Here is a 20,168-nt window from a genome sequence, read left to right as displayed (position 1 = left end):
TGGTCCTCCATTTTTAAACTAAAAACCTGGTTCTTGAATTCTAGGAATCGATTTCCTCAGGCAGAAGTTTATGTTTGATTAATACTGTTGACCATATATTGTCTCTTATTTTGAGGGATTACCTCTCAAAAGGTAAGGTAAGAGAGGATTGCCCTCAGTCAGGACCTGATGATACAACACACATACACACATTATATCACAAAGCAATGAGAGTTACTCTGTCCCCCACAGAACAACACATCACATTATTCTACAGTGCCACTTTTTATATTAAGTATAAAACCTGACTATCTTGATACTTGTATTCACTAGCCTGGTGGGACGAGAACCATATATATTTAAGCAAATTCTTTGGTCAGTTTCCTGGGCTGGGGTAAATGGCTAATGATGTCAACTGCCTTCTAAGAACAGTGGATTCTGTTGACCTGAGAGCACTTTGATTTGCCAAACAATGGCAATAATATCCATTATTATTTGGCTGCTGGAATATCCAATATCCCAGCAGCAAAAAACATGTTTGGGGTTACCAGTGAATGGCTTGAGATTATAAAGGGGTGAGAAATTTGAAGTTCTCTGCGGAGAAATTTGGGAAAGTGAGAAAGATTGAGTACAAGTGGAGTCAGATTATCCTAGGTAACCCTGGCAGCACTGCTTAGAAGATGATGGGCTAGAGACAGCAGAAAGGTTTAATGAAATAATTTTTTGCATTAATTTTTTTCTTATTGTGGGTAAAAATGCATATGATAAAATTTACCATCTTAACCGTTTCTAAGTGTACAGTTTGGTAGTGTTGAGTATATTCACACTGTTGTGCCACCAATCTCCAGAACTTTTTCATCTTGCAAAATAGAAAGTCTGTTCCCATTAAACAACAATTCCTTATTTCCCTCTTCCTCTGGCAACTAATGAGAGAATTTTACAATGTTTTGGTGAGTTATGCAATATAACCTTCCTCTTTGCTTAAAAAAGAGAAATCGATATTACTCTTTAATGTTTTCATACAAACTGGGAACATTTCAAGTGTTGCTGAGTTATATGTCAAGTTGAAGGCTTAGTTTTCAGGATCCAGAGGCTGAAATGAACCCTGGAATCTTTGTACTCTCTGAAAACTGGATACAAAGTATTTTAGGCTTATTCTTTTTTGATCGTCCCTTCTTTATGATGGGAAGTCTTGAAAATATTATTATGTATAGATAGCATAATCGTGCTGCTGAAAGCACATGTGAGTATCTTGAAATATGTATCATTACATACCGTTAGTGGCATGATCACGCTACCTACAGATAATAACATCTTTGAATTTCCTACAATTAAGAGGTGCCAATAATAAAAAAAAGAACAAATGACAACATTTCCCACTTAGTGAAAAGCATTGCAGGTGGCAAGCTGGGGGTGAGGAAGGGAAGGCCTCTGTCTTCTTAAGAAAGTTATTAATGTACTTTTCAGTTTTCCTTTTAAATTATAGCAGCAAAAGACATACCTCCCTTTACATGGCTATTCTCTATGTTCTCTTAAAGCTGTGAATCCTTCATGCAGAGTTCTAGAACTTTTTGGCTGTCACATAGTTAACTGTACTGAATTCATGGTTCAGGTACCTACATGTACTGAGCTCTTGTTTCAACTGAGTATAGCCCCGTGTGGTGTTTGTAAGGACAGGATCTGATGTGTAGTCTTAGGACCTTCCAGGAGACAAATCCTTTAACAGGGCACAGATGATTTAACAGCTTGGCTATGGTGCCCAGAATAAATTGCTTTCATTCCCCTTACTGTTATACCTGGTAAGTTGCCAGTGTAACAGGTGAAAATTGATGAGTGGGTAGCGATTTCTGGGGCACAGACTGGAGGAGCCAGGAGTTCTGAATTCCTTTGGCAACAGCTTTATCTCATGGGGAGAGTTATGCTGTAGTACTACTGTGCATTATTTTCCAATTTAATCCCGTATAGAAATGGATAATGGTTCCAACAGGCTGAGTTTATCCTGTGAATGTGTTCATGGGCAGTAGAGAAAGATGCTACCTAATATGATTACTATTAGATTTTCCATGAACTAGGATGTAACAGATGTTCCACGTGATGGTAAATTTGATCAAAATCTATTTAGAATTTTATTTCCTTTAAACATCTCTACTCAGAGGCCTCATGATAAATAGGGAAGGTCATCTTATCTATCAATCAGACAGTAAGGTTTATTGAATTTCTATTATATCGTGGGAAGGATCACTAAATATGACACCCACAGAAATCTGTGTCCTTGAAGAATATAATGAGAGGAACAAATAGTAAAAACTTCATTAGTTCTCAATTTCCTTATATAAAATTAGTGACAATATGACCTTGTCAGATACTACATATATATATATATATATATATATATATACCATTTTGAAAAAAGGATACGATTGAAGAACCTATTTCACAATAAACTGATATTTCTCAGATTTTGTTTTTTTTTTTTTTTTTTTTTTTTTGAGACGGAGTCTGGCTCTGTCGCCCAGGCTGGAGTGCAGTGGCCGGATCTCAGCTCACCGCAAGCTCCGCCTCCCGGGTTTACGCCATTCTCCTACCTCAGCCTCCCGAGTAGCTGGGACTACAGGCGCCGCCACCACGCCTGGCTAGTTTTTTGTATTTTTTAGTAGAGACGGGGTTTCACCGTGTTAGCCAGGATGGGCTCGATCTCCTGACCTCGTGATCCGCCCGTCTCGGCCTCCCAAAGTGCTGGGATTACAGGCTTGAGCCACCGCGCCCGGCTATTTCTCAGATTTTATATACATTTTTTTCTACATATAATTGAAAAGGGTGATTTAAAAAAACTCTTAACTAGTATTCCTAAAAGTAGTACTTTTTTTTTTTCCTTTTGGGATGGAGTCTTACTCTGTCACCCAGGCTGGATGCAGTGGCATGATCTCGGCTTACTGCAACCTCCACCTCCTGGGTTCAAGCAATTCTCCTGCCTCAGTCCTCCAAGTAGCTGGGACTACAGGTGCATGCCGCCATGCCTGGCTAATTTTTGTATTTTTAGTAGAGATCGGTTTTCATCATGTTGGCCAGGCTGGTCTTGAATACCTGGCCTCAAGCAATCCACCTGGCCTAAAAGTAGTACTTTTAATCACGCATTGCTAAACAAGAAATTAGAATAATACACTTGGGGGAAACTCATTCTTTAAAAATAATTCCTAGAAGTAGGGTTTTCACCATGTTGCAGTCAGAAAGGTTTGCCACGCTGGCCTTTGTTTCTTTCATGGATGGGAGAAAAAGAGAGGCATGAATCTTACACGGATGGTTTTTTTTTTAGGGGGAGGGAGATCTGGCCTTTCCTACAGGTTTGTTAATCCTTGCAAGCATTATTTCTGGCTCAGCATCTTTCTTTAGGTCAGATGCATTTCTCAGAAGAGAGCTTTTCTTCTCTACTCTGCAAGATGAGATTATACCTCCTGACTACAGGAACAGAAAGCAAGGGATAATTGAACAGACAACTGAACTGTTTCCCCACCACTGCTCTTCTCTAAAGCAGAGTCTAAGATTTCCAGGGAGTACTGTAGAATCCTTGAGAGACTTATTTTTACTCCATCACGTGGCAGGTAACTGACATGTAATGGATTTCAGGGCTCTGGCTTAGGCCAGAGATGTCCATGAATGACACTGGAAGACGAATGTGGAGACTATCTGTCCACCTCTGTATTTTCAGTCAAATAGAATCAGCTGAACTCTGTTGAATGGTGACTAACAATGCTGTTCTCATGTTAAAAAAAAAAAAAGAAAGAAAGAAAGAGAAAACCTTCCTTTAAAGAACATCAGCAGAGCAAAATGGTTGGTAATTTATCCTGATGCAAAGAAATGGACTAATTTCTTCTTCTTGTTTGTGAAGCCCCTGCCACCTTGTCATGACTCCGCGGAATCCATGGAGGTGTTCAAACAGCACTGCCAAATAGCAGAAGAATACCATGAGGTCAAAAAGGAAATCGCCCTGCTTGAGCAAAGAAAGTAAGTACCTACCCCCACTCCCCACACTCTACATCTGAGTAGGTCCTGCCTACTGGGCAAGGACCAAGGGTGGTGGGCAGGGGACAGGCTGAGTGTGAGGATGAGACAGAGGCAAGGGGGTTATAGCAATGATTCAAGTGGTGCTATTGGAGATTAAGTGCTTTACTTTATGGAGTAGCAAAAGGAATACCAGGAATGCTTCCTACTCAAAACTTAAATTTTTAAATAAGAAATATTAGTTCAGGAAATTAAAAATGCCAAAATACCACCCAAAACCACACTATGTTTTCCGTAAATGTGCCCAGAGGCCGCAGAACACTGTGGCTTGGTGTAAATTTTAATTTCTGCTTAAATGATGGTGTTCCCACATCACGCGAAGAAGCCACTGGGCCAGCTCTTCGAAATGACGTGAATGTATTAGTTGACTGACTACATTTTATAGTTGGGTAAGTTTTTATCTTGATAGCTTTTATTACTATTACAGTTCTGCTGTAGGGAATTATACAGTTCTATTAATTAAAGCACTCTGATTTTACTCACTCATAACTGTTTGTTTCCGAATCCTTCTTTTTAACTACACTTGATTCCGCCAGTGCCTACCCCAGTGAATCCCATTCTTTTATACTTCCAAAGCGTCAGAGTAGACACCTTTCCTTCACAGTACTGGCTGGTTGGGATTTCCCATTTATTAATGAGATATTTTGATTACTAGGATCTTTTGATTAGATCTCCTTTTGACTACATCTCTTACTAGGTGGTAAGTGCCATGAAACACAGATAGTCAGTTGTTGTCACCATCAGATTCCTGGAGCCTGGTATGATATGTGGCACCTAGAGGCTGAGTAAATTATTGTTGAATGTGTGAAACGGAACACAAACATATTGTGATTGCTTATTTCTTATATATCACGTGTCACCCCAATAAAAGGAGGGGGAGAAGAAATAAACATGCTACCATGTTCAGCTAATTAAAAAATATTTTGTGGGGGCCGGGCACAGAGGTCCACGCCTGTAATCCCAGCACTTTGGGAGGCTGAGGCAGGTAGATCACTTGAGGTCAGGAATTCGAGACCAGCCTGACCAACGTGGTGAAACCCCGTCTCTACTAAAAATACAAAAATTAGCCAGGCATGGTGGCGGGCACCTGTAATCCCAGCTACTTGGGAAACTGAGGCAAGAGAATCACTTGAACCTGGGAGGCAGAGATTGCAGTGAGCTGAGATCACGTGCCAGTATACTTCAGCCTGGGCAATAGAGTGAGGCTCTATCTCAAAAAAATTTTTTGTTGTTTTATAGATGGGGTCTTGTTATCTTGCCCAGGCTTGTCTCAAACTTCTGGCCTCAGGCAATCCTCCCACTTTGGCCTCCCAAAGTGCTGGGATTACAGAGTCAATATCAGCAATAAAAGGCTGCTAAGATGAATTGTTAAATTAGGAAATATGGTTATATCTTATATTTATAAATACATGAGCTTGGTTTTCCAAGGTTATTAATGATTATTATTTTCATTAATATAGATATGAAATTTCATAAAGGAATTGAAGATTATTAGTAATGTGACCAGTATTGAAGTCAAAGGAAGAGTTATATGATCAATAGCCTGTAAATAAATGTATCTTCTGGTGTGTGTATGTGAAGTGTGGTGGTATAATAAAAATACACACACACACACAAAATTTAATTTTTACAAGAAAGTGAATGAAATATATTCTGTGTTGAGAAGTTTGTGAACTCCTTAGAATTTTTGAGACTCCCAGAATGGTGGTCAGACAGTATAGCATGATGGTGGACAGTATGAGTTTTGGAGCCAGACTTCTGTAAGACCTCAGTTAGTACCTTACAAACCCTTCCTTCCTTCCTTGCTTTGCCATGCTTCAAACATAAAATCATATCTAAACTTTCGGCTATAGGGGGTTAAAAGATGTTTATTAGGAGGTCACAAATAAAACTTTTCTCTCCTATGTCTGACTATTTTCTTTTTCTTCTAAGAGTTTTGATAAAGTTGTTTGGAATACTCAGATTGCATGGTAGCACATGGTTGGAGTCCTACAAAAAATTTCATGAAGGAATTGAAGATTATTAATCACGTGACCTGTATTGAAGTCAAAGAAGACTAGTTGTATGACAAATAGCCTGTAAACGTATCTTCTGGTTTGTGTGTGTGAAGTGTGGTGGTATGATAGAAAAATCTCCAGTAATTATGTCTCTATTTGTAAACTCTTCAGACTGAAGGTACTGGAGGACTTTGTTATTTAAATTAAATTTATGTGCAGCTTTTTTTCTTTTTTTGGAAATACAATACTCATCCCCTAAATTACATGCTCTGTAAGTTTTTTTATGTTGCATTAAAAAAAATATGGTAGGGACCAGACGCGGTGACTCACACCTGTAATCCCAGCACTTTGGGAGGCTGAGGCAGGTACATCACCTGACGTCAGGAGTTCGAGACCAGCCTGGCCAACATGACAAAACCCTGTCTCTACTAAAAATACAAAAATCAGCCCGGTGTGGTGGCAGGTGCATATAATCCCAGCTACTCGGGAGGCTGAGGCAGGAGAATCACTTGAACCCAGGAGGTGGAGGTTACGGTGAGCTGAGATTGCGCCATTGCACTCCAGCCTGGGCAGTAAGAGCAAAACTCCATCTCAAAACAAAATAAAAAGATATGGTAGGATAATGACACGTGAGTGACTCCTATCTAATGTTTGAAACACATCCTTGCCGTTTGCATTGAAAGCAATGATAACTCTGGGTACCACTACAACAATATTAAAATGAAGAAAGGGGCCAGGAACAGAGGCTCACACCTGTAATCCCAGCACTTTGGGAGGCAAGGCAGGCGGATCACCTGAGGTCAGGAGTTCGAGACCAGCCTGGCCAACATGGTGAAACCCCATCTCTACTAAAAATACCAAAAAATTAGTTGAAAGTGGTAGGTAGCACACGCCTGTAATCCCAGCCACTCAGGAAGCTGAGTCACGAGAATTGCTTCAAGCCAGTAGGCGGAGGTTGCAGTGAGCCAAGATCATGCCACTGCATTCCAGCCTGGGTGACGGAGTGAGACTCTGTCTCAAAAAAATAAAAACAAAAAATAAAAAAATGAAAAGTCAACTTCTAGAAATAACATGGCTAGCAGGCTAGTGGAGGTGTTTTATACAACCTTCCAGACCACACACAAGTGGGCCAGACCCCCTCGTTAATTACTTATATGCCCATGTGTGTTTCTGTAGAACTCATCTTGTTCCCTTCCCCAAAGTACTTGAAGTTTCTCCCTAAATAATTGGCTAGATATAGGGCCAAGGCCAAATTCTTTCGTTATATATATATTTTCTTTTTCATAAAGTTTCTAGTTCCTTTTTCTTCATTCTCACTTCTACCATTTGGGCTTGGGACTTATTACTTGAGATCTTGGTTGATGCAATATTGTAACTAGTTTCCCTGCCTAGGGTTTCTTGTTGCTAGAAAATGACAGCCAGTTCTGGGCTAGATTTCAAGACCTACCTGGGGATGCCTTGGAACCTCTGTAGAACTTCCAATCTCATCCCTCAACTTCAGCTATATTGGCCTCCTCACTTCTCCCGGGGCAGGAGGTGGGTCCTCCAGTCACTGAGCCCCTGTTCACACCAAGCTCTTGAGCTAACCTAACAAGGCCCTTTCTTCCTTTTTTTTTTTTTTTTTTGAGACAAAGGCTTGCCCTGTCACCCAGGCTGGAGTGCAGTGCTGCAATCATAGCTCACTGCAGCCTCAACCTCCTGAGCTCCAGCAACTCTCCTACCTCAGCCTCCTGAATAGCTGGGACCACAGGCACATGCAAGCATGCCCAGTTAATTAAAAAAAATTTTTTTTTAAAGAGATGGCGTCTTGCTGTGTTCCCCAGGCTGGTCTCAAACTCCTGACCTACAGCAATCCTTCCACCTCAGCCACCCAAAGTGCTGGTATTACAGAGTCAATGAAGGACTGCTAGGAGGAAAATTGCTCGAACCCGGGAGGTGGAGGTTGCAGTGAGCCTAGATCACACCATTGCATTCCAGCCCGGGCGACAGTGTGAGACTCCATCTCAAAAAAAAAAAAAAAAAAAAAAAAAAAAAAAAAAAAAAGAACAGCTAGGATAAATTGTTAAATTGGGAAATATGGTAATATCTTATATTTATAAATACAAGAGCTTGGTTTTCCAAAGATTATTAATGATCGTTATTTTTGTTAAGACTTTACTGAAGTGGAAATTCATTTTCAAACAGATCTTTTCCTGAACAGTCTTTATTTTCAAGCAAGATATGTTGGGCCAAAAGAATTTGACCCAAGTAGTTAGCTCTCCATTTTTTGATGATTCTGTTGAGAATTTCTTTCCCATCATTTCATAAAGTGTAGCTGATTGTGTTGCCTCTACCTTGGCTGGCATAAGCTAGATGCAAAGAGACGCTAACTAAGATATTTTAAGAGAGAGTTTTTCTTTATTGGAGTCATTTAGACACTGCTTAAGGTTTGAACTCCAAACTGAACTTCTCTCTCATCTCCAGAGGAGGTCTCCCTGGATCAAGTTTGAGAGAATTTGAAGAGGCGTGATGAGAAGAGTTGCTGAAACTGTTATTTTAAATCATATCTGTTGGATGGAGAAAGAGAGCCAAACATTTTCTAGGATTATAAACTCAGCATTGGCTGAATCCAATTTAAAGAATCACTTCTGGCTTATGGCCAATGATGTATGAGAGGTTTGTTATATTTTTACTGATATTTTTTCTTCTCAGTGTAATAAAAGGTGGGAAAGACTTTCTTGAAAGCTTTGAAAAATTACCAAGAATTCTGATATCTTTAAAGAACTCCATCATTTTAATCTAATTATTTCTAGGCCTTTTGCATGTTGAGACATTTTAATATAATTGCATATATACTAACATGGAATGTATAAAATGATTTTTTTCCTGTAAATATTATAAGCATTTTTCTACAACATACATAGCTTTTTGTGTATGTAATATGAAACTCATTGAAGTGAGATATAGACATTTTATGGTTTTTGAAATCTATCACCAAATTTAGAAAAAAAATTAAAAAATGAAATCTATTACCAAATTGTTTGACAGAAAAATTTTAAAGTATATTATTAAACTACAATCAACTGTTAAGTTTGCTTTGTTCCAGATAAAGCATTTTATCTTGTCCAGTAGAGAAACCACTTATTTATTTATTTTTTTTGGTATGAAATATTGTATTGGGTACTTTGGTGTTTAGAAGATTAACTTAAATGTCAAAAAAAGAGACAGACTCTCAGAAAAGTCAGATTGAAGAATGTTTTATGTATTCATTTTGATTTTTTTATTTCAATATGTTTTTGGGGCACAGGTGGTGATTGGTTACATGAGTAAGTTCTTTAGTGATGATTTCTGAGATTTTGGTGCACCTGTCACCCAATGTGTAATCTTTTATTCCCCACCCCTCTCCCACCCTTTCCCGAGTCCCTAAAGTCAATTGTATCATCCTTATGTCTTTGTATCCTCATGTTATGTATTTTTTATAAACTATTTTATTTTATTTTATTTTTCTGAGACAGAGTCTTGCTCAGTCGCCCAGGCTGGAGTGCAGTGGTGCCATCTTGGCTCACTGCAACCTCTGCCTCCCAGGTTCAAGCGATCCTCCCACCTCAGCCCCCTGAATAGCTAGGATTACAGGTGTGTGTCCCATCTCTGGGCTAATTTTTATATTTTTAGTAGAGTCAGGGTTTCACCATGTTGGCCAGGCTGCTCTCAAACTCCTGGCCTCAAGTGATCGGCCTCCTAAAGTGCTGGAATTAGAGGCATGAACCATGCGCCTGGCCAGTTTTATTTTGTTTTTAATTGACACGTAGTAATTGTACTTAGTTATGGGGTCGAGTGTAATGTTTTCATACATTGTGTAATGATCAAACCAGTGTGATTAGCATATTCATCACCTCAAACATTTGTCATTTCTTTGTGATGAGAACATTCAAAATCCTCTCTTTTAGCTGTTTTGAAGTGTACATCATTGTTAACTACAGTCACCCTACTGTACAGGAGAACACCAGACGTTATTCCTCCTGTTTAACTGTAACTGTGTACCCATTGAATAACCCCATCCCATGCCCCTCTCCCTACCACCCTCCCCAGCCTCTGGTAATCACTATTCTACTCTCTACATCAATGAGATCAGATCAACTTTTTTAGATTCCACATAGAAGTGAGGTCGTGTGGTCTTTGTCCTTCTGTGCCTGGCTTATTTCATTTAACATAATGTCCTCCAGGTTCATCCATGTTGTTGCAAATGACAAGATTTCATTTTTTAAAATGGCTGAATAGTATTCCATTGTATAGATATATCACATTAAAAAAATCTATTCTTCTACTGATGGACACTTGGACACTTAGGTTGATCCTATATCCTGGCTATTACAATTCAGTGGTTTTCAGTATATTCACAGAGTTGTGCAACCATCACCAACTTTACAACATTTCCTTCACTGCAGAAATAAATCTGGCATCCTTTGGCAGTTACTCCCCATTGACCCTTGATTTCTGGACTTTGGCAACCAATAATCTACTTTCTGTCTCTATGGATTTGCTTATTCTGGACATTTCATACAAATGGAATCATATAATATGCAATCTTTTGTGATTGGCTTTTTTCACTTAGCATAATGTTTTTAAGGTTCACCCACATTGTGTCATGCATCAGTACTTTATTCTTTTATTGCTGAATAGTATTCCATTGTATGAATATACAATATTTTATTCTTTTATAGGCTAATGGACATTTAATGGGTTGGTTTGCACTTCTTGGCTATCGTGAATAATGCTGCTATGAACCTTTGTGTGCAATTTTTGAGGTAGACATATGTTTTCAATTCTCTTGAATAGGTTCCTAGCAGTAGAATTGTTGGCTTATATGATAACTCCATGTGTAACCTTTTGAGAAACTGCCAGACTGTTTTCAAAGGGGTTGACATTTTATATTCTTGCCAGCAGTGTATCAAGGTTCCAATTTTTCCACATCTTTGCCAACACTTCCTGTGCCTTTTAGATTCTAGCCATCTCTAGTGGGTGTGAAACAATGTGCCATTGTGGTTTTGATTTACAGTTGTCTGATGGCTAATGATGTTGCACGGGTTCTCCTGTGCTTCATTGGCCGTTTCTATGTCTTCTTGGAGAAATAACTCTAAAGATCTTTTGCCTGTTTTTTTAATTTGGTTGTCTTTTTGTTTCTGAGGTGAAAAATGTTACGTAATTTTAGTGTGTTCAGGCAAAATATTAGAAAGGGGTTTTCATATGAGGCCATCAAAATCAATGTGTGACTTATATTCTCATGTCTTTTTAAAAGAATAAAATGATGATTGGGGAGTAACATCTCATCTAGGGGAGCATATCAAGATGGGGCAAAAGGGTGCATGTGTAATTTGCAAAGGCATAAACTAAAATTCGTGGAATTTTGATTTGTTTTTAGTCATGATATTTATCTGAGATTTCTAATAACAGGAGATTTTAACGTTTTTTTAAATGTTTAACCAGAAGCATTTATTTCTTAAGGATATTCCCAAAGGCAGAAGCTTTTAGAGTGTGTTCTGAGGAGTCCCTCACAGATTCAGGAGGGAGAGCGTGTCAGGCAGGGGACTGTACCCAGATCAACCAGAGAAGGACCAATTTTATCTGTTTTATTTGCATCCCTTCAGGGTATGACTTTCTTTGAAAAAGGATTCCACAGGAAGGTGACACTGAAAACCAAACCTCACTTTTATATACCTAAGATATTTTTCTTAAATATTTACTCAGCCTGCAGAAGTTACATTTTCGTTATCATAAATATAAGGTACACGGAGATATTTCTCCACGAGTGTTTGCAGGATATATAGTAATGTGGAGAAAAGTTCTATCTTCTCTTTCCTATGATGTCTGATACGAGTAAGATGCCTTCTGGGTAAGATATGAGATTTGAGTTCATTTTCCAGCTGTGGAGATGCGCTTCCCAAGACTGACTTGGCTAGCTAGCAAGAATAGAAGACAGTGGCTGGCTTGTAACAGACTTTCAATAAATACTTGCTGAGCAAATGAGTAGAAGAGTAAAGGACTGCCTCGGTTCTTTACTTTGTTTATGGAGACAGAGATGTAGCCAAAGGTATTCTTTCATTTTAGTATTTATTTTTTTGTGAAATTTCAATATCCCAGATGCCATCAGGCTGTGAGATTACGCTGTTAATGCCCCACTCATAATGATTTGGGTATTTTACACCGCATAATTACGTGCAGCCCAGTCATTTAATGGGTATTTCATTCCCAAGTATTTCTACACCTGATTGTCTGCCCGAAACTATATTAAACTTATGCCTAGTGTTCCATTATTGGAACACTAAATGTGCGAGTCATTTATATCTTACTGCTCAAGGTCATTGCCAAGGTCTGATTTTTCCAATTCAAAAAATTGCAACCTCAGGCATTAGGTGGGTTAAAAGGGGCAGCATATTTACTCTTCTCAGTAAGAGCTCCTTTAAGTAGGTTTCCCTTGCTGAGGAAAGAGGCTCCAATCCAATGTCTGGGGAAGCAGAGTGAGGAAACCTTTTGCCATCCACTTTCTTCCTGTCCCAGGATTAATTCTTTTTAGGGTGATTGATAGTGGGAATCTCCATTTCCTTTAGAGCGGTGGTTCTTCACCGGGAAATTCTCCACACCTGCCCCACCCTACATTGGCAATACTTAGAGACATTTTTGGCTGGAATGACTGGGGGTGAGGGTGGGTTTGCTATTGACATCTAGTGAGTAGAGGCCAAGGTTACTGCTAGACTTCCTACAATGCCATTGTATACACAGTGCCCAACAACAAAGAATTGCCTGGCCCACAATGTCAGTTGTACCAAGGATGAGAAATCCTGCCTTGGAGCAAGTCTGACTTCCTCCTGCAAGGGTGCTGTATTGCCCTTTGCTTCCCAATAGATATTAGTACATTTGTTCATGCATTAAGCATTTGTATGGCTTCAACAACATAGTCTAGACTGAGCTTTGGAAATCTCAGTTCAATATCATTTATTATTCCTCCACCTGGATAAAATGAAGGTCGACTTTGGCATCCTTTCTGTCATCTTGAGGCACTGACTCCTTCTCTCCTGTGTATGAATGCTTTTACTTGGACATAAATCTCTCAAGATCCACCAACAGTACAGTCTAAATCCCTATTTAAAAATAAAATTCTCCCTATGATAAAGATCTTTTATTATATTATTGCCCCAAATTCTTTAGCTCACTGGGGCCAAACTGTCTAGAATTTTGCCTTTCCCAAATAAAAGTCCTTAGTTAACTTTGACAGTGCCAAGATCCCTAGTAGTGGTCTCCTTAGCACAGAGAAATATTTCTCCCAGTGATGAATCCACATCTCAAACTCTTGCAACATAAAGAATCTCCTTAATTTTGGAATTGATTTCCACAAAGTTTGAAAGTTTTCTTAACCAATTCACTTGGACTTTCTCTTCCCCTGTTTGTTTTAGCAACTAAAAACCTTTCCAGGCATGTGGCTTAGGATGGGGACAACAGATGAGCTATGGTGGACTCCAAAGTTATAACCTTTGAGGCTATTGAATGGCATCATGTGGAAAGCTATGTTACGGATTCGTGGCTGCAGAAATAAGATCTCTCTAACTATTGTCTTCTACCCCCATATCACATTACATTCAAGGAAACGATACTAATAGAACCAATAAATCAAAGGCAGAACCACATTCTAGCCTATAATAAATATTGATTTGTTCTTCAGATCATCTGTTTATAAGATTGTTTTTGTAGCTTGATGTGCCAAGGTTTAATTATGAATTGCTAATGGATGAGCATAAATATGTCTATATAAATAGGTCCTGAACAGGAAGCAATAGACGTTTTGACAGTTTTCATTGATGTCTGTATAATTGCTTATCAAATACATGAAACTAATTTAGAAACATATCCACTGAGTCTTCTGGGTTCCAGTAAAGAAGAAATTATTATTATTGACTTTCTCCAATGCAAGAAGATCAGACTAGACAATTTAGACTATTCTTTCAAATTGTAAAAATCTATGATTTTGTGATTTATTACCTCTGTCAGTCAAAATTAATGACAGGTAGCTTCAGGAGTTTTACATGGGGTTAGATATGGAGCCAGGGAAATAGCCATTGTTATCCCCATTAGCACCACCTCCCAGATCGTGATTTGAAAGCAAAACTGTATTTTCACCTAAATCGTTTATATGATACAAGCAATTTGAAGGGAAAAATAGAACAGGAATAGATGATCTGTTTGATAGATAGGGGATTTAAAGCATGTCTCTCTCTCTCTTTTTTCTTTTTCTTTTTCTTTTTTTTGAGATGGAGTCTCACTCTGTTGCCCAGGGAGGAGTACAGCGATGCGATCTCGGCTCACTGCATCTCCACCTCCCAGGTTCCAGCGATTCTCCTGCCTCAGCCTCCCGAGTAGCTGGAATTACAGGCACACACCACCATGCCTGGCTAATTTTTGTATTTTCAGTAGACACAGGGTTTCACCATGTTGGCCAGGCTGGTCTCAAACTCCTGACCTCATTTGATCCACCCGCCTTGGCCTCTCAAAGTGCTGGGATTACAGGTGTGAGCCTCTGAGCCTGGCCTCTTTTTTTTTTTTTTTTTTTTTTTTTTAAATAGGTTTTACTCATTAATGTTTTAAAAATAATTACATGAGGAATTTTACTAATCAATATTTAATTATTGACATTTACTACCTAAGCTATGCTTAGGGACACAAAACTAAACATTTAATCAGAAGATAGGCTTGATTTCTGGCTCTTTCTTATTAGCTGTGTGACTTTTTCCATTAAATGGAACACTTTCAGTTTCTATTTCCTCATTTTTAAAACATAAATTACTGTATTTATCTCTGAGCTACATTTTTCTTCAATTATTTATTCAGTAAGTATTTATTGTGAGCCTATTTTATTCTAAATAGTGTGGAAGATTCAAAAATCAGTAAGAGCCCAAAGGAACTTTGTTTATATGCGTATCAGTGATGTACATTATCTTCCAGTTTTCCCTGATTGGACACTTTCTAATGTCTGGTTTTGCTCAGTGGACACCAAAGTGGGTATCCAAGGCAGGCCACTGGGCACAGGAAGAAAATACTAGAACTTTTATCCTTATTTACTCCTTGTCATTTTTTCAGGATAACTGCATTTTGATAGTTTCAAACCTAGAGAAAAATTGCAAAAGTAGTATAAAGAACTCCCGGCTGGGCACAGTGGCTCACGCCTATAAACCCCGTACTTTGGGAGGCTGAGGCAGGCAGATCACCTGAGGTCAGGACCAGCCCAGTCAACGTGGTAAAACCCCGTCTATACTAAAAATACAAAAATGAGCCAAGCGTGGTGGCACACACCTGCAGTCCCAGCTACTTGGGAGGCTGAGGCAGGAGAATCGCTTGATCCCAGGAGGCAGAAGTTGCAGTGAGCCAAGATCACACCACTGCACTCCGGCCTGGGTGACAGAGCGAGACTCCATCTCAAAAAAAATGAAACAAAAACGAAACAAAACAAAAAAACACACTCCCATATATCCTTCACTGGATTCAACAGTTACTAAAACTTTCCCCAATTGTGCCTTATTCTTCCTCACGACAGTACTGGGGTTTTCTTTCTTTCTCTCTCTCTGTCTCTCATATACACACACATGCATATATACATATGTGTACATGTGTGCAAATACATGTATGTATGCGTATGCATATATATGTGTATATACATATGCGTACATATACACACCATCATGTTCCACATTGCCCTAAACACTTCAGTAAGTATATTCTGAAACAATAACATTCTCTCTTTTAACCATGGTATAATAATTAAAATCAAGAAATTTAGCACTGATACAGTATTATTATGTAATTCACAGTTCATATTCAAATTACATCAGTTTCCCAATAATGTTCTTCAAAACTATTTTTTTTTCAGTTCAGAATAGCACATTGCCTGTGTTGTCATTTGTTTTTGGTTTCTTTAAATACGGAGGAGTTCTTAACATTTTTTAAGATACAGGTTAGCAATTTTGTAGAATTTCCCTGAATTTAATTTTGTCTGTATGATTAGATATAGATTGTACATTTTTGGCAGGAATACCACAGAAATGATGTGTGTTTCACAGTGTGCGTGTGATGTCTATTATCTCATGACTAGCAGTGTCAACTTTGGTCATTTGATGAAAGTGGCCTTCCATTTTTTGTCACTGATTTCACTTTTCAATTAAGTAATTTGTGGGATACGCTGAGGTTATGTAAATATTTTGTTCCTCATCAGACTTTCACCCCCTAGGTTTAGCATCCAGTCTTATCCTGTTATATATCCATATTTGGGTATGCTTTATAATGTATGTAATATATTGGCAGGTATATAATTTATGAATGAATATGCAGACATATGTAGAAGTAGTCTGGGTTTGTGTTCAATTTTTTTTTTTTAACGAATAGTATTATATAATAAAACATGTTTGGAAACCGAATTGAATGCGATGGTCAGGCTGTTTTCTAGCTTTGGATTATTGAAACATTACAGGCTGTGTTTTGATGAGCAACCCCCACTGCCCCTTGTTCCCAGTGGCCACAGGCTTATTTCCAATATAAACTTGAATATTATTGCTTTTCAGGAATGTATGTACTTTCCTTTCTTCTTTTCATATTATGTTGTGTCAGATCAGTATCTGATCAGTGGAAGAAGGAAGAGGAGAGGCTTTTAGAAATGTGGCCAACTGTAGTGATGAAAGAATGTAAGGAAGATAGTATTTGCATGTATTTTATGCTAAGGCAATGTTATTACTACTTTAAAACAAGGGTTCAAAACCATTTCCTAGGAACACAACCGTAAAACCTCAGGAGCTTTGCAGGGTAGGGGGAGCCTAGGAGGAGAAGGCTTGGGACTGAGACTGGTGGCAGTGTGTCCCAAGCTTTGGTCATTTGGGTACAACTTCTGTGAATGATCATGAAGTAACTTCCAGATACTTCCACATCTACATTATTATTGACTCCAACTTTTTTTGTGAGTCATCTTTACATAGATCTTCTTCTAATTAGCCTCCTTTTAGGGCACAAGATCTTTGAAATCATGGGTTAGATGTGTTGGTTTGTATTTAAAAATACACATTTATTTAATTTAATTAAAAAATCTAATAAAGCTTTCAGTGCAACCTACAGTCATCTAACGTTAACACCAGCAGTGCAAAGCCTTCCCTTTGGAAAACCCATCTAGAAAACTCTGTATCTGAAGGACATTTACCAACTGTTTTTTGCCCTAAAGAGGAGGAAGAAATATGAGGCAAAGGAGAATTCAGTTAGATTTTGTCTAGGTTAGGATTACCTGACCTCCATAAGGGAGACAGACCTGGTATCCTTTGGGTTGTCATGTTTATTAAATCTACACACAGACTGAAGATCTTTAACTCATTACTTTGCTTATTTATTTACTTTTTTGAGACAGGATCTCACTCTTTTGCCCAGGCTGGAGTATAGTGGCACAATTATAGCTCACTGCAGCCTCAACCTCCCAGGCTCAAGTGATCCTCCTGCCACAGCCTCCCAAATAGCTGGACCTACGGTTGTCAGCCATCATACCCAGCTGATTTCCTAATTTTTTGTAGAGACGGTGTCTCGCTATGTTGCCAAGGATGGTCTCAAACTCCGGGACTCAAGCGATCCGTTTGCCTAGGTCTCTCAAAGTGCTGGGATTACAGACATGAACCGCTGTGCCCAGCCTTTTAGTTCCTTATTGTGTGTATTTACATCAATGAATTATTTACAAATATTAACTAAGAACTGAGTTTCTTTAAAGTGTTGTCATTACAGTTTTCCTACAGTACCTTCAGCCTGCTTCCTCAATTCTAGAGTCAGGCCAGCGTCAAATGTGGACACATCGTTTTGTTAATTTGGGCTGCAACATGTGTGTAAGGATTAGGGAAAGACATAGGAGGTAATATCTACAAGGACAGAGTTGGGATTCTGTAGTTCAAAGTAGTCTATTGGAGATTTGTTCAACTCCGATATAGGAAACAAAGGAAGATAACAACGAATTTGGGGGACAAAGACTCAGCTGAGAGAAAACTATAGTTGTCCTCCCTACGAGACAATAGGCAGCATCTTAAATTATGAAAAATTATACACAGATTTTTTTCTAAATGATTATTTTTACAATTTTTTTGTATTCTTAAAATGATCATGTTTTTGACTATTAACCTATAGGACTTTTGGTGTATAGTTAGTATTTTGAAAGTGTCTAGTAGAGATACTAGAATAAATGGGACATAAAACTTGCAAAGCTGGACAAATAAATGTCATTGGAGGCAAGTAAGGATGGGAAACAATTCAGAAGAACAGAATGAATCATTCTACTTCCGTCATGCTATTACTGAGTAATTTAATTTGTTTGCGTTGAATTCTGTGCTTCTTCCTGCCCTGTACCCTGAATCTTCAGGAAGGAGCTCATTGCCAAGTTGGATCAGGCAGAAAAGGAGAAGGTGGATGCTGCTGAGCTGGTTCGGGAATTCGAGGCTCTGACGGAGGAGAATCGGACGTTGAGGTTGGCCCAGTCTCAATGTGTGGAACAACTGGAGAAACTTCGAATACAGTATCAGAAGAGGCAGGGCTCATCCTAACTTTAAATTTTTCAGTGTGAGCATACGAGATTGATGCCTGCCCTGTGCTGGCCAAAAGATTTTTATTGTAAACGAATAACGAGTCAGATCTATTGCTTCTCTGTATTACCCACATGGCAACTGTCTATGATGAATTTACTGCTTGCCAGCTTCTAGCTTGAGAGAAGGGATATTTTAAATGAGATAATTAATGTGAAACTATTACTAGTACATGTTTTTGGAGATCAGAATTCTTTTCCAAAGATATATATTTTTTTCTTTTTTAGGAAGATATGATCATGCCGTACAACAGGGTAGAAAACGATAAAAATAGAATATTGACTGACCCAGCTAAGAATCATGGGCTGAGCAGAGTTAAGCCACACAACAAACCCGTAACATGTTCACTGTAGTTTCACATGTGTATTTTTAAAATTTCATGCCTTTAATATTTCAAATATGCTCAAATTTAAACTCTCAGAAACTTCTCTGCATGTATTTATATTCACCAGAGTATAAGCTTTTATACTCTGATTTTTATTCTTCAATGATTGATTGTACTAAGAATAAATGGTCATATATCCTAAAAGCTTCTTGATGAAATTATTAGCAGAAACTGTGTTTGTAACCAAAGCACATTTGCCAATGCTAACTAGCTGTTGTAATAATAGACAGATAAGGTTGCATTTGCTTCACGCCATGTGACCTTACAGTAAACATCTCTGCCTTTGCCTGTGTGTGTTCTGGGGGGAGGGGGGACATGGAAAAAGATTGTTTGGACATTATTTGGGTGAGTGCCCATGAAAACATCAGTGAACTTGTAACTATTGTTTTGGATTTAAGGAGATGTTTTAGATCAGTAACAGCTAATAGGAATATGCGAGTAAATTCAGAATTAAAATGATTTCTCCTTGTTCTACCTATCACCACATTTTCTCAAATTGAATTCTTTGTTTTATGTCCATTTCTATTCATGCAACTTCTTTTTCATTAAACATGGATCAAAACTGACAGTTTCTAGTTTGCTCTTTTCTTCACCTCCTTTGTGCTAGACGTTGGGATGACCTAGCCCTGGTCCGAAGCTGGTTCTTAGCTGTATTTGCATATACCAAAAAAAAGAAGCGAAGTTCCATTTCTTCCTTCCTTCCCTCCCTCCCTCCCTCCCTCCCTCCCTTCCTCCCTTCCTTCCTTCCTTCCTTCCTTCCTTCTTTCCTTCCTTCCTTCTTTCTTTTCATTCTTTTCTTTCTTTCTTTCATGGAGTCTCGCTCTGTCGCCCAGGCTGGAGTGCAGTGGCAAGATCTCAGCTCACTGCAACCTCTCCCTCCCAGGTTCAAGCAATTCTCCTGCCTCAGCCTCCCAATTAGCTGGGATTACGGGTGCCCGCCGCCACCACGCCTGGCTAATTTTTGTATTTGTGGTAGAGATGGGATTTCACCATGTTGGCCAGGCTGGTCTCGAACTCCTGATCTTGGATGATCTGCCCACCTCGGCCTCCCAAAGTGCTGGGACTCCAGGCGTGAGCCACCGTACCTGGCCTAAAGTCCCATTTCTTAGAAAGACTGTGATTTCTCATATA

At 38.8% G+C, this 20,168-nt stretch overlaps 1 protein-coding gene across 2 annotated transcripts in view; it reads left to right on the top strand.

Annotated features, from left to right (window-relative positions):
* Positions 1 to 19,603, top strand: part of MAP3K7CL (MAP3K7 C-terminal like) — a 44,189-nt gene extending 24,586 nt beyond the window's left edge. For both annotated transcript variants that reach the window (XM_007965644.3, XM_007965654.3), the window contains 2 exons: positions 3,866 to 3,981; positions 18,433 to 19,603. In XM_007965644.3, coding sequence (XP_007963835.1) covers positions 3,866 to 3,981; positions 18,433 to 18,613 — 297 coding nt within the window. In that variant the 3' untranslated portion in view covers positions 18,614 to 19,603. The remainder of the gene's footprint in view (positions 1 to 3,865; positions 3,982 to 18,432) is intronic.
* Positions 19,604 to 20,168: the final 565 nt, after the last annotated feature.

Source organism: Chlorocebus sabaeus, chromosome 2, assembly GCF_047675955.1.
Source record: "Chlorocebus sabaeus isolate Y175 chromosome 2, mChlSab1.0.hap1, whole genome shotgun sequence".
Lineage (NCBI taxonomy): Eukaryota > Metazoa > Chordata > Mammalia > Primates > Cercopithecidae > Chlorocebus > Chlorocebus sabaeus.
Note: the sequence above shows the minus strand (reverse complement) of the source record. Positions and strands in the feature narration are given on the sequence as shown.